Source organism: Polyodon spathula, chromosome 30, assembly GCF_017654505.1.
Source record: "Polyodon spathula isolate WHYD16114869_AA chromosome 30, ASM1765450v1, whole genome shotgun sequence".
Classification (NCBI taxonomy): Eukaryota; Metazoa; Chordata; class Actinopteri; order Acipenseriformes; family Polyodontidae; genus Polyodon; species Polyodon spathula.
This window is the reverse complement of record NC_054563.1, coordinates 4,350,270-4,375,982: the sequence shown is the minus strand read 5'-3', so window position 1 is coordinate 4,375,982 and position 25,713 is coordinate 4,350,270. Positions and strand designations below refer to the sequence as shown.

Sequence of the window (25,713 nt, the reverse complement as noted above, 5' to 3'; positions counted from 1 at the left end):
GTCCATTTTAGTAGTTGGACATGTACAAAAGTAACTGACAGCGGTTAAATATTAAAATATTAAATATTAAACATTAAAATATTTATATATTAATTAGATTGTTAGTGAACTTTGATATAAATTACTTACCTGCTTTACTGTTTTTGTAGGCATCAGCTGCAATGTTCAAGTATTCCTTTACAGTTCACACACAAGTACACTTAAGAGCTTTGAATCCAGGAAAATTATTTATGGCAACCGTGAAGACAACTACCATTACTTGCTGTTACTCAGATGGTGACAGTTTATATGAAACTGAAGATCTTGCTTTTCAAGGTTTCTGGAAAATCGCATGAGCGAAAATGAGGCTGTGCACAGTGATCAATTTTTCAGATTGCTATGGAAAAATGTAGCCTATTAGCAAAAAATATTTAGGGTCGGGTGGAAAAAACAGGGTCGGTCGGGTCGCACAACCACACATTTTTTTATTTGGCCTAGTTTTGTAGAGATTTCATCTCAGTATCAATCAGTGCCATTTAACACAGATCCGGTTGCATAGTGTTAGTATTACACTGTTCATAGCATAGAATAATTATTAATTACACCTCCAAGCCCATAATAAAAACGTTCTGGTTGAGTGTAATTACAGTGTACAGATGGATCAGCGTGTGACTGGCACACCCAAAGAGGCCTTGTCTAAGGGGTGGACCCATATCTTACTATGTCATTTAAACAATAAACTGTTCTCAAAAGAAAATGAAAAAAAAACAACCCAAACAGCCGTGCCTCTATAAAATGAGCCTTAGATTGTACTTCTAACTCTCTTAGTTGAATCTCTCTGCTAATAAAGTAGTGTGAGAAAACAACTGAGTTTGGCAGTGGTAGAAAATCTGGAACCAGATACCATGCCCGTCCTGAAAGATACACAGATATAATTTCAAGCGCATATTTTGGAGCCTATTTAATATTAAATTAATTGTGATAATGCCGACACCAGCAACTGCTAAACAGGTTCAAAATGGGTAACTGAGAAATAATGATGGAATGGATTTGAGGAGCGCAGACCGGTGCCCTGGTTTTAAAATGTAAAAATCACTTTCGTGATTGGTACTCTGTAAAGTACTTCACTGGAGTTATGTTGTGGTGGGGGGGTGGGTGGGGTTTGTGATGTGTTTAAAACAGAGATGCAAGTCAGGTCTTTTTGATGTCTAATTGGTTTTTGGTAAAACCAGACTTTGAAAGTTTAAGGCCTGTTTTTGTTTTTCGTTTAATACTATTGCATTTGTCTGTTTTAGTCAGTTTTTAGCTTCATCATTTCATTTTTTTCTAAATTAGATTTACTTTAGTTTAACATAAGTTTTAGACTCAACAATCCTTTTTTTTAAACCTCCAGCTTCATCTTTTCACTTCTTAGGATGCATTTTGTAGGCTGTCTTCAGCAACAAACTGTTTTATAATTTAGAAGCTTCCAAATTGGGCAATCAATTAATTGGGCGCACAAAATCGAATCGTTCGAATAAATATTGATGATTGTACCGCCCACTTACGCTTTCGCTCCATTCCTCTCCCCCCGACGTGATTTCTTTTAATATCGTTGCAGTTAAGTAAAAGCTTGTGCACAACAGTGGAACGCGAGGGGTAGTTACGCCTTGGTAGTGTCAAAAAAAAAAAAATTATTGCAGCAAACTTAAAGCAAGTTTACATACTACAGGGGTGTTAGTAAAATTGGAATGTAATCTAGATAAACTAGACATGAGCTTATGAAAAACAACTTTTTTTTTTGACAGCTGCAGCATCAAGCATTGCATCTTGTTAATACCATACCAACTAACGTTAATTACCTGTGAAACACACAATGTGGAAATTCCGGCCTAAATCGTTCTTTTGTTTTGTTTTTTTTTAACGTTGTTGAATATTGTTAAATATTCATTATATAACACTTATTTTTTAAACCCCAAAGAAGCGCAAACTATGTACAGTTGTTTTTTTTCAATGTGCACAATTTATTTACAGGCTGTTTGCTGTGAATACAAGCCTGTCATCCTGCTCTGGATTCAAGCGCTGCAATTTTGTTTTTTTTGACTGCATCGAATACACAGAAGGGCGTACTGCAAAGCATTTTCAAAACTGATTCGCTGGTAGGATGGGGCTAGCAAATCAGATGCTAGTTAAAATGAGCAGGAGAAGAAGAGCCATTGTCTGGCAGAAATACTGTAAATACTGTAAATACTGTAAATAGCAAGGCAGGGCATCCGGTGCATTTTCATTGATAAACTTAAATAATGTTATTAACTATGCATGAATTATTGAATAGATTATCCAGTATTTATGTTGATGTATATAATGAAAATCTAATTGCCAGTCGCTTATTGACCTCTGTGGTGGATAAGTATATTTTCAAGGTCGCTTCTGAAAAATAAGACAAGATAAAAACGTGTTGGGTTGAAATCAGTATATCCATGTTTATCCTTTATCCTTCTCTTGCATCATTATAAAGAGAGGTTGTTCAGCAACACTGTACAATTAGCATCCCATATAGATCAACGTAGACTTAACTCCTCCTCTGCTTGTTCCTGCTGTTTTGACTAATGTTTGACAGATCTTTATTCCACTAGATCACTTTCCCCTGAAACGTATACAGATTGTTTACAAGTGGCCTCATCTGCTTATTATCCCGGCTTGTTATTGTTTTCCAAATGCATTCATCTGCTGCTAGTTGTTGTTACAAATAATCTGTGGTCATTTAAACACAAGTGTTCAAACTTTGAGTAACAAACAGGATTTGAATATCATTGACATAATGCCTCGACTGCTGTCTAATACAAATATGTTTTTGTTGTTGTTTGCTGAACCTTCGTAATATTCCAGCAATAACAAAAGCGACACAGTAAATGATGTGCCCAGAAAATTCCAGTTCCATTAAGGAATGTGCATGTATTACTGTACTCTTGAGTTCTAAAGGTGGGTGATGCCCCATGTTTACAAGTAGATTCTAGCGTTTTAATAACTTTTTCATTATAAATGAATTTTTATTTTTATTGGATCTGATTTTGGAATCTATCTTGCATTCCTTCAAATCCAACGACAAAATCTGGACAAAATGCATTGCTCCAAATTATACTATGTTGCTCAGCAGATGAGGAGCTTGATCTAAGGGAAGTAATTCTCAGAATTCTGCTGTTTTAAACAAACTTTTTTCATTCGTTTTAATAGAATTCTCCATGAACGTTCTGTGGGCTGAGGTCATTCACGGAATAACTCCAGTACTCCATGACCAGTCATGGAGAATCCTGTATGTTAATATATCTTGTCCTTTACCATTCCAAACATTGTCTGTTCATGAAGAGTAAAACGTATTAGAAACTGATGACAAAGCTATCAGCCAATTTGAATCAGTTTCGTAGAAGTTGTATCTTAAAAAACAAACATTGAGTGTTTTTGAAGTTGGGTGACTGTTTATTTAACGACTCCAAAGAGTCAAGGCTTTGATTTAAAAAAAAATATTAAAATAAAATAAAAACATGAATCGTGCAACTACAGGATGACTGCATGCATTAGTGCCACACAGTAGTAAGTCATACATTTATGAAAAGCTAATTTTTTTTTGGGGGGGGGGGGGGGTTGTTGTTGTTGTTGTATTACCATAACCTTCAACAAGTCGGCGTGCTCATGCAGTCACAGTCATTTCTTTGTCATACTCTCCCGGATGCAGTATGACGTTATCAGGGGGTTCCACTATAAGAATGAGAATGAAACGCAGCTTCAGAACAGGGGTCAATTTGACCTTAAAATAGTCCTGTCATCATCTGCGGTGTGGTAGTGTAATAGATGAGGATGCTCCACTTTATGCTCTGAAGTGACAGCAACCTGCAGTCAGTTGATACTGTGCTGTATGCACTGCAGAAATATGGTCTGACAGAGCGACCTATTTACAGACAGCAAGCTGACGTGTGTACAGTGTATACTGTAGCCTTTTTGCTTTTTACACAAAGTTAATTAAGAATATATGTCAGGAAAAACATGTTTGTAATTTTTTATGTTGGAATATACTTTCAAAATTCAGATCAGTATTCTTGTATTGTTTCATTTTTTTTAAAATCTTATTGAATGGTATCAAAATCTTATTCAATGGTATATTTCTCAGTTTTTGCATAAGAGATATATCAGAACAAGAAAACTGAACCCTAAATTGTACAGTGCTATGTGTTTAATTTCTTTAAGCTGTGGGTAAACCCTGCTGAATGTTGGACTTTTTAAGATGGTATTGCTGATATGTACTGTAGTTATGATTTAAGTTATTGTATATATGTATGTGTTTATAATGGAAGGGCCCTGACCTCAGAGTTTCCTATTCAGTCCATTAAAATGGACTTTTAAAACATTAAAAACGGGGACCACCTCCGGTCAAGTGATTACAGCTGATGAGGAACAGTCCTTTCTCTGCACCCACAGATACATACGGATTCACATGCCTTGTGGCTCCCGCACCCCTCCCAAAGTGCCCATTCCCCAGCATCTGCAACCAGGGTGTCATCCTTGCCTGGTTCTGAAGATCACATTGAAATACATGACAGAACTTTAAGTAGTGACCTCATTTAGCCTCTGCACATGGATCAGGGCGGAACGTCATTGGGAGATTGTGATTGGTTGCTTGCTTCTAAACACCCGGGGTGTTGTTTTTTTTTTTTTCCGTGTGTGTTTTTCCAAAAAAAGAATTTAATAGCTGCCCTTTATTACTTTTACTTTCCCTTTTCCTTTCTTTTTGTAAATGCCGCAAAAACCACAGAAGAGAGGAGCATTCACCAGAAACATAGCAAACTGTAATTACTTAAGCTTCTCTCTCCTGCTTTATATATTTCAACGAAGTCTAGCCACTAGAGACTCTGGCTCTTGTATACATTGCAGAAAGGCAGGTCTTAATGTTTAAAAGTGGTAGTTTGGGCTGGGGGCTGTTTTTTTTTTTTTGTTCTCCAAAATAACAGACAAGATATCCCTTCTTATTTATAATACTCTGTCATTACAGTGCATGTTTGTAATTTGCCAAAACTGTTAATTCTTTTTTTTTTGGGGGGGGGGGGGGTTGTGCAAGGCCCGGCCCGGCCCGGCCCGGCATATAATTAAAAGTAACATTATCAGCATTATTATATAGTCCCACAGTTTAAACTAAACTGTATGCATTTGTAGTCCAACACACTTATCCACTGAATAACACAATTAAGTCACCATTGCTTTCTGTCTGGCTCTTTGCGGAGATGGTTTCTAAAGCCATGCACGTATTTTGAATTCTGTGTCAAACACACTGCATTTGCAGGCCTGATTCTCTGTGAGTAAACTGACTCATTAAGGTGTTACCGTTAGGATAGTGAGGTAGGTGACCAAACATTCAAGAGGTTAACAGAGTGGTGACTTGTAACATGCCACACTCTGCTTAATAACATGTTATTGACTTTTCAATGGGCAGAGATTTCCATTATCCTAACCCCAAAGCAATGCAGATCGGTGTTATCCAGCCTGTGTATCTGGTTAGACCTCAAAGGCTTCTATGATGTTTTGTACACTTTCATAGCCAAACAAGGATCTTCAAGCGTGTTATTGTGCATAATTATTGCGGAAAACAGTGATTAGACAGCCCTGGAAAGTAGGCTGCTTATTGGTCTTTTTTCAGTGATACAGACTCTTCAAAGCCCATCGCCTCTCTCTCATTCGATGTATGATGACTGTCATTAGCGCAGCGTACATTGCCAAGAGGGCACATGCCAACTGTTATCTGTGCAGCAATTTTAATTGGCCTTTTGTGAACCCAGTAGCTGATCAGATGTAATGCTCATGTCAGGCGGGGACATTCTAAAGGGGAGGAGCCTGCTGTCCAGCTCTGCAGTATAAGTATTGTTAGTTAGGTCCCAGGCAGGTATTGTTTAGTTCTTGCACTAAACTGTAATTGACACTGCTCATAAGCACACAGTACGAGTAGTACAAATTTGGAGTAGCAAGGTGCATCGGAGATAAAAAGGAGAGGTATTGGGTAAGTATGTAATTTAATTCAAGATTAAAACGTTGTGGAGATTTTTGTATATTACACATTGTTGGTGGGGTTTTTATAATTATGACCATTGCTGTTTTTCTTAACTTACTTTAAATGAGTATTTTGCTACTTCATTATGCATAGGATTGCTTCTCGTTTTTTGTACCTGTGTTATTTGCAGTACCCAGTGTTCCAGTGTGTTCTGTATGTTATATATGTGCTGTATATTATAATATTTTTTTTCCATACTGGTGAATTACACTACTAATTTGTGCTGAATGGAGCCCACTATGAGAAAACATGTTTATCCATGTTTTGAATTTTGATACAGCAAAAAAAACTTTTTACTATCTAGCAAATGCACATAGAACTATTTCTCCTAGTCTTAAGGTTAGGGCTGCTCATAATGTAGGCTTGCAGTGTTGAGAAGAGTGAGTTCATACCTTCAGAGATGTTTCTCACACATCAGGCAGTTTTGTTTTAACATAATTGTAGACCAGCAGGGCTTGATCTGTACTTGCAACTAAAGTTTTTTTCTACAGTCTTGGCAATATTACTGGATCTGATCCTGATACCAACTCTGGGGTCATAAATTGAGTGTGTGTGTGTGTGTGTGTGTGTGTGTGTGTATATATATATAGATAGGGCCTATACACCTATGGCCAAAAGTTTAACAAATTTTCGAAAAGTCGAATGAAACCTGCTAAATAATTTTACGTTAACATATTGAATTACATAACACTTCATAGTTTTCCATGTACTTAGCAAAAAACTGACGGTAGACTTTTGCAAGATCATTTTGTAAGAATTTTAATTGTTTTTTTTAATTGTCTCACTCCTTAAAATTCTAGTTAATGCAAAACTTAGGGCCATAGCTATAGCTATATATATATATATATATATATATATATATATATATCTCTATCAATTTGAATACAACGTTTAGTAAATCTGCCTACTGCACTTCTTTAATTTTCAAACCTCTTCAGCTTTATCAATAACCTCACAGTGGTTAAATTGATTGAGTGCTAATGCTAAATATTTTTCGCAAGCCAGCTATTAACTCCGATGCTGTTTTTGGCATTAACTTGAACTCGGAGACACCTGGTGAAAGCTTTATGTTATGCTGACCTCACTTGACTGGTACTGTAGGCACTGGAAGTGAAAATCTGGCACGCTAAGAAAGTACTACATGACCTGCTTGCCAAGTTTCTTGAGAGGCGTATGATTTCACCACCTTAAACCAGTGAAATAACTGTATGTCGGATTAAAAAAGCTTCACCAGGGACACTCAAGGGGATTGTTTAAGACATGACTCTGTATAGTTTCATTTAGGTGAGACCAGTGGACAAACAAAACAAACATCTATTATTATAACACCCAAACTCACACCCATAATGCTGACATCTGTTTGTCTTTTCTCTTTTTTCCAGCTCTTATGTTCATAGAAGATTTTTTTGAAGATGAGGAGGAACCACCTTTGCTGTTCATTTGTCTTTTTTCTCACAGTAAGTGAACTCTTTATTTGAATGATACACGCGCGGCATTCCTGCTATTGAATCTTAATACTTAGTAATTCTAATTCTAATAGAATCATCATCATGCCCTGTTTTGTTTTCCTCCATTTCTTTTAACTTGCATAGCATATACAGTGTATCTTTGGTATCAGCCTAGCTGTATCTTTCTCAATACTGTCCCTTCTGAAGTGTTATAGATTTAGAGACTTTTAAAATAATCATTCCCAAATCTGGACATTTATTTATAAACCATTCAACAATGACAACTGTCCACTAAAGCAGACTGTCAAAATCTAAGCGTATATATTTGTAAACCATTTGTGTTACCCCACATTTTATACTGTATGCGTTTCAATACATACAGTAGTCACAAGCATATCAGTTAGTCTTTATTTTCAGTCAAGTCTACATGGACCATTTATTCTGGCCGCTGATTTCACTTCTCTTATACTGGGGCAGTCTTGCTCCAGGCCCCACGCTTCCTGAAGGAATTCTGGAAAAGTAATCCACTGCCTTGGACACTTGGTGGTGGGTGGTTTATTGAACTCATAAACCACAGAGCCCCCTTGCCTTGCCCCTCACAGTAGTGTAACGAGAAGTAACAGAAACAGTACTGGTTAACTATTTTTTAGACACTGTATATATAAGATATCTAACAGTTAAGATACAGGTAGGGAAAATTAAAACAAGTGATTTGGTTTTTTGTATAAGCAACTATGGATCTGCTTACTAGTTCACCTGGCTTAAATGTCACTGATTTAGTGTTTTGAACAAGTTTAAAAAAACAGTGGCAGATCTTAATGTCGCAATACTTGGTGATTAAAATCACGAAAGATAATAAAAGATGTGGCAGAAAGAGGTCTGTGAAGAGAACATTTACAATGTTTAAGGCAGCTGATTAGATGATTAAAATACGATAGACTCCCTGGTCCTATGTGTGACTTCAGAATCAACAATACCTGGGGCATTAGGGGTTAATGATATTCTAATTAAGTGATCATTTGTTTTTATGTGTAGTGTATGCTGCCGAGTCATTTATTTTAGAATTTGGGATGTTTACCTTGGAGTGCACTGCATATACAAACAAATTACTGCCGTTATACAGCATTACTTTATAGAAAAAATAACTTAAAGCTTGAAGCATGGCTCCTGAATACATCAAGACTTTGTTGCTTTTTTATTTGCTCTGTGATAGTCTCCACGGTTGCTGTAGTGATGGAATAGTCTTTTTTTCTTTCTTTTTTTTTTAGCTCAAACTTGTTCTATTTATACACTACAGAAATCAAAATCTGTAGTGTATCATGGCATTTCCTATGGGAATGGGGCGATCTGATTGGTTGAAAAGGTTGTGACGGTGTATAATTTTAGGTAGCCTAGTTATAGTCCTTTTTAAGAATTCCTTAAGGATTTATCCAAATGGATAAAGGACTTATCCAGATATTAGGTAGTTTATCCAGAAGGTAGTACTTATTATAAGTTAAAATTGCTGCAATACAGCATTCGGTCTTGTGCCTATGGCAGTGATTGCTGAAAGCATCAAGCACCTGTATAATTTGGTGTCACCACTCCAAAGTTGCCTTACACTTTCTCTTGTTAGTATAAGATGTTTTTCTGTTGTTGTTGCTGGAGCTATTTATAGACTGCTTAATAGTTGCTGTGAAGAATAAAACATTTTGAGCTCTTGATTGCTATTCGTTCTGAAAATAACAGGGTGCAGCGTTCGGGACCACTTTGGGTGTTTGTTTAATCCCCTTCTCCAATGCTGGGTCTAAAACTTCAACAACAATCTGTGAAACTGTCATCTGCTGTAATGGAGCTTCAAGCTGCAATGCAGTATTTCTTTTTAGTGCACGTAGCGATGAGTAAGCAAAACCGAAATCTGTAGGGAGACAGTAACAGACGTTACTCCACGTTCATACTCACTAGTCTTCTGTACAACGCCTATTTATATAAGTAATTTTATATAATGAGGTTTAACATTAACATCATTAGAAAGGAAATGTTCTGTATAAGGGGTTTTTCAGGGGTACAGAGGATATATATATATATATATTCTGGTTCACTAAACAAAGTTAAATGAGCTTTGTCTGCCATCCATCAGCTATTGTGGCAAATAGATGTCTAGGGATGTACAGTAGATTGATTTGAAAATACCAGCCCAAGGCAAAAGTTGTACCAAAGAGTGTGTGTTCAATGTTTGATATATAAGTACTTCAGTAAATGCCCAGATCAGTGCTTGCTTTAGACAGTATAACCACAGGAACAGTAGGCCACCAGATGGTGTTGGGTAATTTTACAAACGCAAAGGAATACCTAACAAGAAGCGTGCATGCCAGTTCATCATTTTGAACTTTCTGCACTTTAGGTTCGTTCCAGGAGGGAGCCAGGAGACCCCGTTTCTCAAGCTTAACTGGTCGATATTCACCAACTACATTAGTTGTGACATCTCCAGTGTAAACGCTCTCCTTTACTTAATATAAGAAAACCTTTTTTAGTTTTGAATTATATAAACGTTCTCGGGAGAGAACAAAGGGGCCTCCTCCACACACCGGAAAGCTAGTTTGTAGCTAGAGTCAAGCAGCTGGCAGAGCACCACCTCTGAGTAGGCAGGATCTAGGATGCTTCTGAACACTTTGCTCCTTGTGTATCGAAACAAACACTGTACTGCATGGTGACCTCGGGTGTCAGAGAGAGGGGGCGGAAGAACTCTCCCTAAGCAGATCTCCCTACAAGCCTTTGCTTAGCTCGTCACGATCAGCCCACATAGACCGAGAACCTTTCCTGACTGTATAGTATTGATATTCATATTTTTGTTAAGGAAACTATATAAAACGTAGTAACTTTATTTTAATAAAGCACCGTTCTGTAAACGTATGATTCCTCCTTTGAGATGCTCATGCATCTACTGCATTTTTAGTATCGAATGATGTGATTAACACATTGCCCCTGTGTGTCATTGTCCCCTAAGCTGCATAACAAGTTGAATGTCGAGCAAATGTCTAACCACTGTACTTTGATTTACTTGTTTGATGGGACTGAAAGCTTGGGGACAGAATGCCTTCATGATTACATTTTAAGCAGGTCTCTTCATGACACGTGTCTGTGTACAGGGATTCACTTAATTAGCAATGTGATAGCCTTTTATTTAGACAGCAAGTTGGCAAGGAGGTCATGTTTCTTAAGCCATGCTGTGTGCAAAGCCGATCATTAACAATTCATGCTGTTGCCCCCACCTGGGGCTTTGCACTGGTGTGTAAATACAAGTAGATAAGCATTTCTGTTTTGACAAAGATTGAACAAGATTTTGCTACAGTGTTCTTTTTTTTCTACTAAATTTAAGTCAAATGTAATGTTTCAAAACTGAGGCCTACAACCAGCAGCCCCAAATGTAGATGAAAGGGTTTCTACAGGAACCAGCAGTTTTGGTGTAAAAGCTGTAGTAAGTCGGGTCCAAAATCGTGTGTGGGTTCAGCGTGATGAGCTGGTGTGCACAATAAGGCAACACTGTACACAATTCTGTGATTTATGTAGTTGCTAGGGGAAATTCACTTTCAGGTAATAATAGCCCCTCATTATTTCTCTCTCTCTCTCTCTCTCTCTCTGCTCTCAGGTGCTGAGCTGGTCCAGTGTGCTGACTCTGCACTGTGGGAAGCAGGAGTACTTGAACAGAGAAGGTCGGTGTGCCTCTTGTCTTCAGTGTCCCCCGGGACAGGAGCCTGACAGGGTGAGATCAAAGTGTAGTCATGGTCCTTGTGAAACTTTTCCGTGGTACATGTGTTCTGGAATTTTACATTTCTTATACTGGAATTTTCCATTTGGTATACAGCAGTAAAGTATTATTCATTGATTTTATACACATATTGTAGATACTATTAGATAAAACCACCCGTGAATACCTATTTTCTACACACATTCCCATGTTTTTTGAAAGGAAGAAATTTTACCCCCCCACCCCCTCCCCCACACACAGGTGCACTGGCAGGGCTTTCACACTGCCACAACAGGTTTTTATTTTTTTTATTTCAAAACCAGTCATATTCATTTTTCTTTTAGGAATGTGGTTTTGGCAATGGCCTGGGAGCAGTGTGTATAGATTGTGCGACAGGCACTTTTTCAGAAAGCCTCGACCTGGGTCCTTGCAGGCCGCACACCCGGTGTGATAGTTTAAAACACTACTTCCTGAGTTCTGGGACATCAAAAACAGATGCAGTGTGTGGAGAGTGCTTATCCGGGTAAGAAATCACACATGCACTGTTAGTATTTCAAATACCAGCTTGCTTAGTATGTGTATGCATATGTGTATATATACAGAGCATTAAAAGAAACTTATCGCTATTATAACATATTTATTTTCAAATTCCTTTCTTTAGGTTCTACACCACCAGCAATGAGCCCTCTTTTGCCAGTGAATGTCTTCCATGCTCCTCTGCTCCCCAGGGCACTGCAGGCTGTGAAGGTCAGTCCGATGCAGTAACTAACAGCCTTATAATGCAGGTTTCGAGATGAGGCAATGCTGTATACAATTAGATCCACAGGCTTGTGATTTTCAAAAGACAATAAGTTTGGGTGATATGTGGTGGTTCTAAATGGTTAACACAAAAACAACCTATTTTTAAATGGAGGAGGGTATCCCAGCCAATCAGTACTCTAAATTCAAGTTTCTCAACCACTGTACTACCTCATACAAACAAAAAGTCATTGACAGAAATTCTATGACGGGTTAACACTGGGGCTTCTGGGTGTTGTCAGTTTGTTATTTTGAATGAATAGTTTGGTGTGCACAATAGAAGATATAACAAAATACTATATATATATACTTGATGAGATTTTGGGATCAATAAGCTATAATATATATATATATATATATATATATATGGCCTATCTATATATATATATATATATATATATATATATATATATATATATATAATATATATATATATATATATATATATATATATATATATTATATATATATATATATATAATTTTTTTACAATAGCCCTCTGTAGTATTATTTCGATCACAACAGCTTGTTAGAAGTGGTGAAAAGAATGTGTTTCCTGTTTTGATGTTTTTCTAAACTCTAGTTCCGACATCACATTTATTTCCCCATCCCTTAGGTTACCAAAGCCCGTTCCTGAGAGTGCTGAGAAGTGGGGGGAAGAACGCTCCCAAACTCGTGGGCAGCGGCATTGCCAACACCTCCAACATCAACGTGCCCGAGGAGAAGACCACAGAGTATGCCGTCTTCGCTCTGGTGCCAGTCTTCTGTGTGATGGGGCTCCTGGGCATCCTGATCTGCAACATACTGAAGAAGAAGGGCTATAGCTGCACGGCGGAGAAGGAAGGTGGCGACGCGGAGGCAGGAATGGCTGAGAAAGATGGTAAGAAAACCAACATTGTTTTTTATTCAGAGAGAAGAACATCGTGCAATAAGAATACAGCCCTTGTTCAAATTAACACTGGGACAGACAGGACACAGATGCAGGGCTATTTCTTTAACGTCCCTCTGTACAAATATTCCCCACAACATCCCTATGGTGTAAAGAGGTTGCTGTTTTATACTAGAGTTTTACTGTACATGACTTTGTATAAAACACCCCTGTTCTCAGATGGCTCCCTTAATCGGACAAAGAAAGCGTTACAGTAAAATTTAACAGCAGGTTTCTGTAACTGAAGCTCAGCTATTATAACTGCCGTTATAGTTTGCTTAAACTAATTTCACTACTTGAATGCAACATATTAATGAACACATTTCCCAGACTAGAGTGGTCGGAATATTTCCTGTGTGGAGGGTGAAGCTTTTGTTTATTTAAAGTTCAGTACCTATGACTTCACCAGTTGAGCTGGAGGGTAGACAATTAGCATCGTCCCAGAGCTTGCAGAAGTTACACCACCCACAATTAAGCCTTTGGTTACAACGAAATGGGTTTTGTGTGACTCCGGTGAATACGGATGGTATGCAAATTAATGGAAAGTTTTTGATGTACAGATTATGCAGAGCAGTTTTCTTTGATCCCCAGTCGAAGAAAGCATTGAAAGTCTTTGTTGCAGGTTCAGTACCATTTAACTGAAATGAAATCGCAAAACAAAACCTTTTAAAGCAGTATGATTTTGTCTATTTTAAGCCAGGTTTAAGCAGTTTGCTCCTCATGTGAATTAATCAGCTTTAAAAGCTCACCCCTTTAAGAGGAAAGAACGTCTGATATGAACTATGCCAGGTATTGTCAGATATATAATGTGTACCTAACTAATTAAATATTTTAAATATGAGGCACAGTATAGCAATGGTGTAAACCCAAATGTCCCAGATGAATTCTAGAGCAGGCTAATTAAATTAAAAAGTCCCTCTGTTCCTGTATAACTGTAATCAAGGTATTTAATCTCAGTGGACCTGTTCTGACTTGTATACCTAGGATTTTGTAACTTCTCTTGTCTGACATCATGATAATCAATTAGAGAACCCAATTCAGAGCTGCAGTTGTTACACAGTTCATAAACATGTGGCAGGAAGATAAAAAATACAGTTGTATGTGCTAAAATGTAATGCTCTGCTTAACTGTTAATTCAAATACTACCTGACATCTGTTTATTGTGTACTGTATAGGGCTGCGCCAGCACTAAGCAATGAGAAATCAGTTTATATATCATGTCAGATGTACTTGATTAGCCTAGCTAAAATCTAACAGATTAGATTTTAAGTGATGGTGTTAAAGTTATTTTAATATGGTATATTGAACCCCTGTTTTTTATACAGGTATTGTGTTTCAGATGCTTATTTTCAGTGTGTGTCATATGTTATTACTATAGTTTCATGACACAGGTTAAAGATAAACATATTGTCACAAACCTTGTGTTTTATTTAAATGATTCAATTAAAAAAAAGTGTTTTAGAAATGGAGCGTCTGTTAAGCCCCGCTCCCTCCCCAGCATGCATATAAACAGAGTTGCTAACAGTCATTTGAGCCAGTGGTGTAACAGACACTGAAATATTTACACTGCCCTTTGTTTGTAACATGCTTGTGCTTTCACAAGAGATTTGGAAACATTTTCCAGCAGTGTTGTATGGAAAGGAACAGGGGCGCTGGTCAGTAAAACACAGATAAGAGCTAGCAACACATAACAGTGCAGAGCTATCGGACTGCGAAACGGGATTTTAAAAGGGTTTAAAAATAAATACACGAAAGCTATTATTGAAACTGCAGCTGGAAAGACTATCTGGGCGTAATCTCCACTCTCTCGGTGTTAAGTCCACCTATTTGAACATCTAATATTCAGGAATGACGCTTCTTCAGAAAAAGCTGTGCCACCTAAACCTGACAGGAGGGCGTAATACTGTAAACGCGAAGTTTAAAAAGGAAAACATTCTCTGGTATACACCGATTTGCAGATTATAAAGCACAGGATGTGCTTTCCCTTGACCTGTAATTTGAATCCGATTATTTTCAGGAATGGTTCCATTAAAAAGTTTTGAAGCTTAAAGCAGATTATGATGCAAAATGCTGGTATAAAGCCACACCTTAGGGTCAGCTACAGGAGGGATGTACCGAACACAATGACTTTCAATAGGGGTGATGTAAACTGTATTAGAAATGCTTTTTGACGCAATGCTGCCAATTGTGCTTCAGAATTGTGTGGTTAGCAGAAAACTCACCAACTGGGTAAGCACATGTAGTGGTGTTATATTCTATTAACCCATTCGCTACATCAAATTTAATTGGGCTGCCTGGGTGTTCTTTTTAATGAACACATAATTGATTTATTTTCTAGGAGCAATTTCAAGACTTCATATTCTTTTTCCCAAGCTCAATGACCTCCAAAAGTCATGTTATGTAATTAGTGGCTTTAGAACGGGCTGGTGGATATTTTATACATTTTCTCAGTACATAACGTGATTGTAATTGGGGACGGAGTGTGTTAAACCAGGCTGTCATTTTTGGTGTCAGGTCATTCTCGGAGAGAACAACATGTTCTCTTGCACAACTCAATAGTTATGTGTCTATTTATTTAAAAATACTGTTCTTGGAATACAGAACCTGTATGAGTTCTGTATTCCAAGAACCTGACAGTGTTTGTTCCATGTATATTTTAATTTACAGTAAATATATTTACCATCTTTAGTGAAATATATACTAATTGTATATCTAAAATACTATGGAAATGGTGGTTATAGATGAGCTTACACAGTATTTGAATTAACTTACATCATATCATCTCAATGTCTAATCAGTACTTTATATATGGGTCTTCCAGAAGAAACTACATTTTTACTCCGTCCATAATACAGCTGATGATTTAAGTTTGTCGGGCTGAGCTGTCATGCATTGCCAAGGGGATCGCCTGTTGGACCACACACCATATTAAGTTCCAGTTACAGTACAGCACACTGTAATGCAGACACTGTCAATATACTGGGACAGGCATTGATGTGTCAGAACTAAAAGAGACTGCAGCAAAACCAGCACGGGTGTTCTATCTCATTTACCGTGAGGTCATGCCCAGGAGTAATGAGTGAGACCCAGCTCCAGTACCCTCCCCTACTACTGCCAGGTAATGCACTGTACATGCTTCTCAAAGCTGCAGATAACCCAGTAATAGTCAATACACATTGACTTGTTTCTTGCTGGTTTAATAGCTATAACAGTACACGGTTTATAGCTGCTTCATTTAATCTGTCATTACATTCTGCTGCAGAAATCTGAGAACTGAATTTTAGTTTTGCTTGCGCTGTCCTATAAAGATAATTGCAGTTCTGTTATGCGGAGGTAAAAGCTATAACATACCAAAGAGACAAAGGGATAATGCCTCCATCACTGTGAAGAAACAGTTTTGGCTGGCTTTAGTCATTGATTAGTATAGCACAGTTCCCCAGTAACTCTGAAGTAAAAACAAGGGTCTACAGAAGTAACAAAACCTCTCACAAGGCATACAGTGCAGTTTGGTTTTTCAGCTTTAGTTGCTGCCTATCCTGATATTGAAAAACATATTTCATATAATTTACAAGTAATGACTTTGCCTTGTATGCATCCCCAAGTGGGATATTTATTTCCTAGCTGGAAAAGGTAGAAAGTTTGCAGTACAGGGTCAGGGCTACTTGAGGCTGTCAGGCAGATATATTATATTATTTCACAGATCAACAAGAACAAGATTGTTACATAAGCAAACCACACAAAGCAAGCACCTTTGAAGATCACTCTGGCAGGCTGTGGATTCTGTCGAGGTCTGAGGGCAGCTTTGAAAGGGTGCTGCCTGCTTACAAAACAGTGTCTCGAGGGATCCAAGATAGCTGCAGGGCCCCATTGCTTTTCAGCTTTAATAAAATGTAGCATCTTTCCCTAAGCAGTATAAATTAACTGACATTACTGCATTGTAGCTCAGTCTGATTGATCCGACAAAAGGGTAACGAGAAGAGAAGCCATTTGTGAGATGTTACGCAAAGGACTGAAATTTCTAAAAACAACTTCTTTTTTTATGCTTTTCCTTGATGTGTGAGCTGTATATAGTGTCTATTTCTATATGTTCCACCAGGCTATCCTCTTGCATTAGCAAACTGAACATATTGCATTACTAACAGGGTCAGCTGATTTTGAATGCAGCAGAATTTGTTTAAAAAAATAAAAATAAAAAAAAATCAGCAGCAAAGCTTTAGTACCGTACATTATAAGATATGAAATAAGGCATTCTAATTACCCTAGGTGTTTTCAGGAGATAAAACAGTTTGCCTTTGCTTCTGAAAGTGTTACTGCAGACATTGAAAAAAGTGATGTTGGGGGATGATTTGTTGCATGTAATGAAATCAGGAGCCAGAAATAGTCCCACTGCCTGTGTGAACAGTCTCAGTTGGTCTTTCAGAAGGTTAATTACCAACCTGGGTAACATTTGTGTTTATATATATATATAATGTATATATATATAATGTCTGTACCGTAACCTTTAGGGTCATGTTACTTAAGTAAGATTTACATCAAGTACGAAGGAAAATGAAAAGCCTCATTTGAAATTTTGATACTGCGCTACTATGTGCTGCCCTTCTTAAGAAAGAGAAGTGGAGCAAACTTTTCACAAGGGGTGCTTAGGAACTTGGATGTACGTTCAATTGTAATAATTTTAAAATGACTCTGGGGGGGGGGAACAAATCACACAACACAAACGTTTAAGCGAGATTAACAAGACTTTAAGCCTTGCCTCAAGCCTTCTGCTCTAATGAAGAAATATGAACAGAAGTGACTTCAGAAGAAAGCATACATTGCAGTTAATATACTAAATAAAAGGGTTTTATCATATAATATCATAATAAATCAAATGTATTATGATATTATATGATAAAACCCTTTTATAAAAATAAAACAAAAATTATAGTGGAGAGACTGTGGCAGGTGACTGATAGATCTGCTATAGAAGTGAAATTGTCGATCATATAGTTTGTTTTAATGCACGTGCTGGGATTACTCGTGTAGATTCAAGTAATTGTTATTGCTAAATAAAGTCTGCTGCTCTTCTTGTTGCTAGGAAACATGTTTTTGTGTGAGGGTTGTTCTAGAAATACAAAAGGTTAGAATGAATAGATTTGAATAGATTATTTTAAAAGGAATAAAAAAAACAACAACTTATTTCTCATTTTTGGATTGGTTTAACTCTTTCATGCGCGCCAACTTCATATGGGTACAGATAAAAAAAACAAACCTCTAGTCTTTACATGGGGTCATATGGAAGACGTAAATGCCATGGAGTTGCCATGGAGATTTATGTTCTAATGGACTGGGCCTTCCTCACTCTGAGAACGAGCCCATGTCCTCATCATTTCAGAATTCGTCAAACTCAGCCAGCGAGAGAAAACCTTTACAGGACTGCTGTTGAATTAATCACGTGCTCATGAGGTCATCAGTCCCAGCTATTTTTTGCATAGTGGTTAAGATGCTCTCTTGCGGTGTGTGGGGTCGCGTCAGTATTTTAGACGCAGTAATAGAACTGGACAATATAACGAATGACAGTTTTCTCTCTGCCCCACCTAGGTAACCTTTGTCCCTACAAACTGGATGATACCTACGAGGATACCATCAGTGTGTTGGTGCGACTCATCACTGAAAAAAAAGGTAAGTCTTACCTTCACCCTCTGCTTGCATCCTGATGTCTTAGCCCTTTGGCTTCCCTGTGACATGCTTCATGTTCTGTAAAACCACTAACATTTTTATCTCCAAACAGAAAACGCTGCTGCTTTAGAAGAACTACTGAAGGAATATGAGAGTAAACAGATCTCTGTCAGTAAAAGATCTCTCAAGTAAGAAACCATTTCAATCTGACTCAATTCTTTCATGTAACTGGTGAACTCCTTATACTCTGAAATTCATGAAATACATTTTATTTGAGATTTTCCATTGGACACAGACTCGCCCAGTGGCTAAATGTCGCATTCGTGGGCATCCTATCCTTAAGGGAATATTTTGTACAACTGTTACAAAATACTACCTTTTTAATCAAGCTAGTTAAGGGCAAGGGCAGAAATGATAAAGGACCAGATGTGAAGCACATAATGATATTTTTCTCTGAAAGGTACTTTGCATTGTCATGGTAACTAGCGGTTATGTAAGCCATGTGATGCTAGTCCGCAGTAGCGGCTTCCAGAACTACAATCACAAATTGCTGTGGCAACCAGGTAGTGGCAACAGCAGCAGGGATAAACCAGGCATTTGACTATTACATTTAAGGCAACTGAGTACGTTTGAGACAACATAACAAATTATTGTATGAATCTAGAAAGGAGATAGCTACAATATATTCTACACTCATTTTGAGGGAGACTTGGGAGGCCCATTAATCAATTAGCTCCGATGTGTTCTCAATCGTCACGGCATCCAGGCTTCTCGTGAGGACAGTGGAAAACATTACAGACTGCTTGGCAGGAGGCCAGCTAGGGGTACACAGCAGAGAGTTTCCACGACTGACAGCTGACAACCTCTCCTAACGGGAGTTTTATTAAAGCCACTATACAGATTTACGGCTGCACTCTGAAAACCGAGAGGGGAATGAAACTAGGACATTGTTTATGTTAGTGAGAGGTATCCGCTGTGCTTCTTAATTCATGATTATTTAATAAGCACTCCTTGGTGTAATAGCCCCATTTTTTTACTCTGTTAGTCATAGGTCTACAAAAATAGTATTTTAAAAAAATATTCTCCTTTTATAGAGCCAATACAAAAATCCATTGTTAGGAGAAATTTACATATTCTATCACACAGTAAATGAATAACTGACATTCCAATAAGCCCATGCTACACAATTTGCATCAAACAGATTCATTCCTAATTCTAGTTTGCATGTATAGTAATTAACTGCTAAAAATATTCATAAGGGGAGTGCTGATGTTCAGTTTGTCCTCAATGTTTAATCCTGCATATGAGTAAATGATGGACTCCAGTGCAGTCTGTATAGGAGCCCGCTGACCGTGCTCCCTTCCTGTGTCTCAGATTTCCACCCCTACCCCAGCTCAAAGCGATGCCCAACCTGTGCCGGCACCAGCACCACCTGCACACGGTGCACGGACTTGCACCCCCCATGGGCACCTGCTGCACCCGCTGCAGCCAGAAAAAGTGGCCTGAGATCCTGATGCCCATCGACACTACAAAGACCACCAAAGTGAGCACCAAGAATCTCCGGCCGGGTGAAATCGCCATCCTCTCTGTGGGAAGGTGAGAAAGTCTTCCTAAAAGACAAAAATGGGGCTTGGAGTGATTTGTTCAGATTAATTGATTTATTTAACTGGTTAAAGCCTTTTGCGTCTGATCTCAATAGCGCGTCCCTCCCCCCCCCCCCCCCCCCCCCCCCCCCCCCCCCCCCACCCCCCCCCCTTGGTGGTTTGCTCTGCAGGTTCCGGGTGGCCCATATTCCCGAGCTGATGTCCACCCCGCTGGAGGAGCTGACCCCCCCTGAATCGAGCGACACTGACTCCATCGACACAACACATACAGAGCCTGTCGAGGAGAAATCCCTGCTGGGGGGGACCTCGTCCGTACGGACCAAGAACAAGTGGCTCAAACCAGGAGACAGCAAGCTAGAGGTGAGCAGAGGGGAGAAACATCTGCACAGCGCACGGGAATTGTGGTAGCACTCTGGCACTAGTGTGGCAGATTTTGGTCCCGATTTTAGTCCCTAAATAATACAAACTATATGTGTTTTGAATAACTACAGTGTTTCAGTCTGCAGTGCTTTTTAGTGCGCAGAAAACAGTCCAAAATAGGCTGCGGGACACATGAGGCAACCAGAAAAAAAAACTGTATGTACATGTTAAGGACCTTTTATTGGAATAAAAACCTGGACTGCAATCATCTATTGTTTCTATGTGAAGTGGCTGTGTTGAGTGAACAGGCAGGCATTCTGCCTTGTGAAGTTCTTCTGATAAAGGTTTGATTAATTCCTAGACATCCATTCTGCTTCAGGACATGACGGACAATTGAGAAATACACTAGGCACACAAGAAGTAAAGCTAAATTGAACTTTGCTAAACAACGTTTTAGGAAAAGATGAATGGACACTTGGACCGATTTACAACAAAGTGCAAAAATTGCTTTTTAAAATTCCACACAGTCAAGAAGTAGAATCCTGTTACACTTCCCTGGGAAGTCTGAATCATCATGCCTTGGCACCTGAGCCAAGGGATGCCCAGCTTTTCCAAATGTCAGTGAACTTAAAAAAAACAGGCTTTATCACCAACAGACCTCATTAACAGAGAGGTGGCTATCACATTCAGAGCACAGTAACCTGACTCGAGGGAATGGAAAGTGAGAACAGCTAGAAGAGCGTACGAAAACATTACAACTTGTGTTCAATTACTTGGGAACTGTTACTATATAATAATCCATGTAACATTCACAAACTTTTAAATAGCGAGGGTATCTGTGCTGTAAGTGCCAGAGATATTGTAGCCGTTTTGAAGGTGGTTACAATATCTTTAACACCAGTAGATGGCAAATGGAAAGAGGACCCTTGGGCGCAATTTGACAGGTTACGGGGTAGATGTTTGTAAAGTCAAAGGTCAGGTTTTAGTGAAATCAGTTACATTAAAAGTTCTCTTTGTATTAGTAATACATACAGAAAGCAGAGGTCATAATGGAAACAAGGACAAAGTGGCATAAAATGCAATAAATAAATAAAATAAAATAAAAATAAATAAATCTTTTCCAACCCTGACCCTAAAAAATTTAAATTCCTCATCACAAAGCATTGCAACATAGATCTTTTAAAATGTGTTTTACTTCTAACAGGACAGAAAACTCATGATAAGGCTCGGAGAAGCTAGTCTTGTTTTTTGAAGGTAATTGAAGAGTTTTGTAATTGGGTGGTGGGTGCTTGCTCTAGCTGCAGTTACTCCGCTACACGCTTCCAGTTGTCCATTGTACTTGCTCATCTGTGGAATGCTTTAGGCTCCTTTCTGTACTACCCTGACTGCTGCTGTGCACCTGTTTGCCACTGGGGTTTAGGATTTAGTGCCTTCACTTTGAACACTGTGGAATTTCTATTCAAAAAGACCTGTTTCTAATGTGCAAATAACCTTTGTAAGCTGTGTGTGTGTGTGTGTGTGTGTGTGCAGGGGCGTTCCCATCTGTTTCCCATCAGGTGATTGAATGGTGGCCAGTTATACACGGTGCAGGCTTTGAGAGTACGCCATTTACCCCTGTGCTTCTGTTGAAGTTTGTGGGAAAGAATTAGCTTTACCCTTGCTGTTCAGAACGTTAATGCTACACATGCCTGCAGTGAAAATAATGGGTTGCAAAACATTTTCATTGAATTTACAGTTACTATAAACCACAATGGGTTAGGGTTGGAGGTGTGTGTGTGCATGACATAGTCTTGTGTCATGCTATTTCATGAAGCTTCAGGGAGTTTCTTTGATATAGTTTGACTGTATACTGTTAAGTACAACACAAACATACATTTACTGTACAAAGCAATAGACTAACTTTGCTTACTCTGTTTCTCATGAGATACCAGGCTGTTTACAGATCACAGCCATTCTGCTGTTAGCTTTAGGTACTCTAGTTTGACAGTGGGTGCATACTAAAGGAAACAGAATACTTGCATCCTTGCCATACAATGCTGTGACCCAAGAATTAATCCCAGTGAGATCTCAGCACAGGTCACAGCAATGTTGCAGACTCAGGAGATGTTACATCAGTTACTCTCAGAACCATAATAATAAGAACAGTGATCATCATAGGATTTGTTTTGTACTCCATTCTCTACTTGGTCAGCCTCTGAAATATTGTGTTGTATGAGTGTAAACATGGCTTTTTTAGAACTCTTGTATAGCACATTTAAGTTTCTTTACCATACAAATTAAAAATCTCATAGGATAAACAGGAGACGTTAATGTAAGTGACTCTGCAGCTGATGCATAGTTCACACACCCTAGTCTTTGTAAGTCATGTTGAATAAAGGTGTCTGCTAAATAAACAAATAATAATAATAATAATAATAATAATAATAATAATAATAATAAAATCATTAGCCTGGTTCTTTTTTCTTTTCTTTGTATTTTGTCAAGCCATTTCTCTATGGATTGAAAATTAGATGTAGCGTGTGAGGTGTGTCAGAAATGTCAAGGAAATCAGAGAGCCTGTGAAACTTGTTTTCCTAGAAATGCATGTGAAAGACTGAATAGTCTCTGAGAAGAGTGGAGATACTATGCAAACTTTTGTATTTGCGGGTATTGACGCACACCGAAGGTTATTGCCAAGGGCGACTCCACATTTGACAAGTGTTCTTTCTTTAATCCAAACCTTTTCTCTTCTAACAGGTGAACAACTGAAAGAAGAAAATGTGAAAACTCTGAAGTGTTCAGCACACGTTTGTGTGCAAGGAATGCAGAAGGCAAGAAACAGAGAGGAAAGACCCTGTTGAGGACATTGCTGGACATCAAAAGGGAGGAGTTTATCCAGGGCCCAACATGAAAGCGTTTTGTAAAGATGTATTTCAATAGAATAACAAATAATAGGACTCTAGTTTTAAAGCAGAGGCTTATGAACAAAATATTTTAATAAGATTGTCCTTTTGGATATACATTTTATTCTAAAAGCTGAATAAACTTGCATGCAAGCCAGTCACGGTGCTTAAAAACAAAAGTTATTTTTTTTTGGCACATTTTTGTAAGAACATAACAAAAAAAAAATTGAAATGAAAACATTTTTTTAGAAACAATTTTCCTGCCCTTTTTGAATTTCACTGGAGTTTTTAAAACCTGATCTCTAGCATGAACAAGCTGAAGGGGTGTGGATTTGGATGATTAATATTGTATTGTGCAACCATGTAAGAAATGGTTTGTATTAGTGAAGAAGTATGACACGTACATCAGTCAACTACATTGTCAAATCCAGCGCTTTTCAACCAGAAGTCCCTATCCTTGTTATTGGGGGTCTGGGAAGCAAGTTTATTTCATTATTAATTTATAATAGGTTAAATAATAATTAATTAGCTGAAACAACAAGAGTAATAAGTTATAAACGATTTAAGCGTAAATGTGGGGATCATGCAGCGTTGTTTCAGGAAGAGACCATGGTTAAAGGTGAAAGGGAAGCACTGTTGATGGGGGAAACAGCATTCTTGCCATGCAGTTAGGATTAGGCAGCAAACCAAGAGGAAGCTTGCAAAAAATTCAAACTTCCAGTTTGACCATGGATAGATTTTTTGATCAAGCAAAAAAAGCGAATCTGCTCAACATTAAAGCTCCACTTGTGGACGAGTACTTGAAATGACTTCTTCATCAGGTGTGTTTTTATTTGATACACAGTAGTTACCAATAATTGACTTTTTTAATGTTCTGAATTGCATTCCAAGAAAGCAACTGAGAGCATGCAAGAGTACTTTTGTAGGTCAGATGTTAACCCCTTTGAGTGGGGGTGGGAGGGCTTGTTTTAGTGACTTTGTGTCAAGGGGTCCACAAGTATATAAAAAGGTTGAAAACCCACTGGTCTAATCAATGAGTAAAGCAAAGTGGAACCAGCTTTTTTAAACAAGAAAGAATTGTCAGATAAAATATAAGGGATAACTTTTTTCCACCAGCTTCAGTGCTCTATTATACACTACAGTGTCAGTTTCTGTGTCTACATTTGTGTGCAGCGATATGATAAAAACTAAAACAGTTTTCATAGATTAAAATAAAGGCACATGTGTAAACCACTTTTTCTTTTAAGCCAGAATCTGAAACTCCAGTTAAAAAACAAACTGCACCTATTCTCACAGCCATATTTGAATGGCATAGAAATCAATCTATATCTATCTGTCTTTTAAAGGATGAGATGGAGTAAGGTGACAAACCTACCTCCCATTTTAGATAGATCAGATTCTTATTCAGACACTTATTTGTGGTTCTTTAAAATACCTAAACTGGGTTTCCTCAAAAAAATATTCCCTTTTAACAGGACCTGGAAGGTTCTAAGGCAACCGTTTGTTATGTTTTTGCTTAAGAGGTTAGAAGCAAAACAACAATAAAAGCCCAAGTATTAACGTCTCGTCGCAGTGCACACATGTATACCTAACGTTGTTGTCCGCATGTTCAACGAACTAAGCTGCAGGCTTCCTTTTATAAAAGCAACACACCTGTTTCCTGGCATCGTGGATACTGACCTTAAAGGCTGGGTTGTCAGAAATACAAACAGCATTAAAGTGACGTTTAAGAAGCCATTACCTCACGTTGGCTGCAGATCCCAACCGTAAGCATGTGAAGTCAACACCGTTTATTTCCTTTTGAGGTGAACCCTACGCCGGTGTTTTTTTTTTTCAAGGGGACAGACAAGTTGAGGATAATACCACTTTTGTGTGGGATAGATATGATAAAACTGTTTACAACAACATTTTGTGTAGAGTTTACAAAGCTTTTTGTTTGTCAGATTTTTTTGAAGTTTGTGTTGCAATGTTTTTGAAGTCGCATTGCTTTTCTGTTTTACTCTTGTAATTTATTGCTTGCTCATTTTTGGTGGTACTTTTGCTATCTGAACTGAATGCATTGCTAACCCGAAATGCTCCTGGTTAAAACCCCATCTCTCCAACCTTGTAGGCTTAATTTATTTTACTGTTTTTTCCTTTGCTGGAGATTTTGTATTCTTTAAGTAAAGACACCGATTACAAACCTGATTTCGGCTGGTGTCGTTTTATTTTATATACCTGCTTGTTTGTGTTGCTACTCCTACAAAGCACCTGCAA

At 38.1% G+C, this 25,713-nt stretch overlaps 1 protein-coding gene across 3 annotated transcripts in view; it reads left to right on the top strand.

The window, feature by feature from the left end:
* Positions 1-25,644, top strand: part of relt (RELT TNF receptor) — a 27,571-nt gene extending 1,927 nt beyond the window's left edge. Inside the window, exons 2-12 of one of the 3 annotated variants that reach the window (XM_041232995.1) lie at positions 7,435-7,509; positions 11,129-11,242; positions 11,572-11,750; positions 11,889-11,974; positions 12,642-12,905; positions 18,528-18,614; positions 18,724-18,799; positions 19,986-20,207; positions 20,386-20,575; positions 21,780-21,829; positions 23,312-25,644. In XM_041232995.1, coding sequence (XP_041088929.1) covers positions 7,465-7,509; positions 11,129-11,242; positions 11,572-11,750; positions 11,889-11,974; positions 12,642-12,905; positions 18,528-18,614; positions 18,724-18,799; positions 19,986-20,207; positions 20,386-20,575; positions 21,780-21,827 — 1,311 coding nt within the window. In that variant the 5' untranslated portion in view covers positions 7,435-7,464 and the 3' untranslated portion in view covers positions 21,828-21,829; positions 23,312-25,644. The remainder of the gene's footprint in view (positions 1-7,434; positions 7,510-11,128; positions 11,243-11,571; positions 11,751-11,888; positions 11,975-12,641; positions 12,906-18,527; positions 18,615-18,723; positions 18,800-19,985; positions 20,208-20,385; positions 20,576-21,779; positions 21,830-23,311) is intronic. The other 2 variants (XM_041232996.1, XM_041232997.1) reach the window with 2 other exon arrangements.
* The last annotated feature ends 69 nt before the right edge of the window (positions 25,645-25,713 follow it).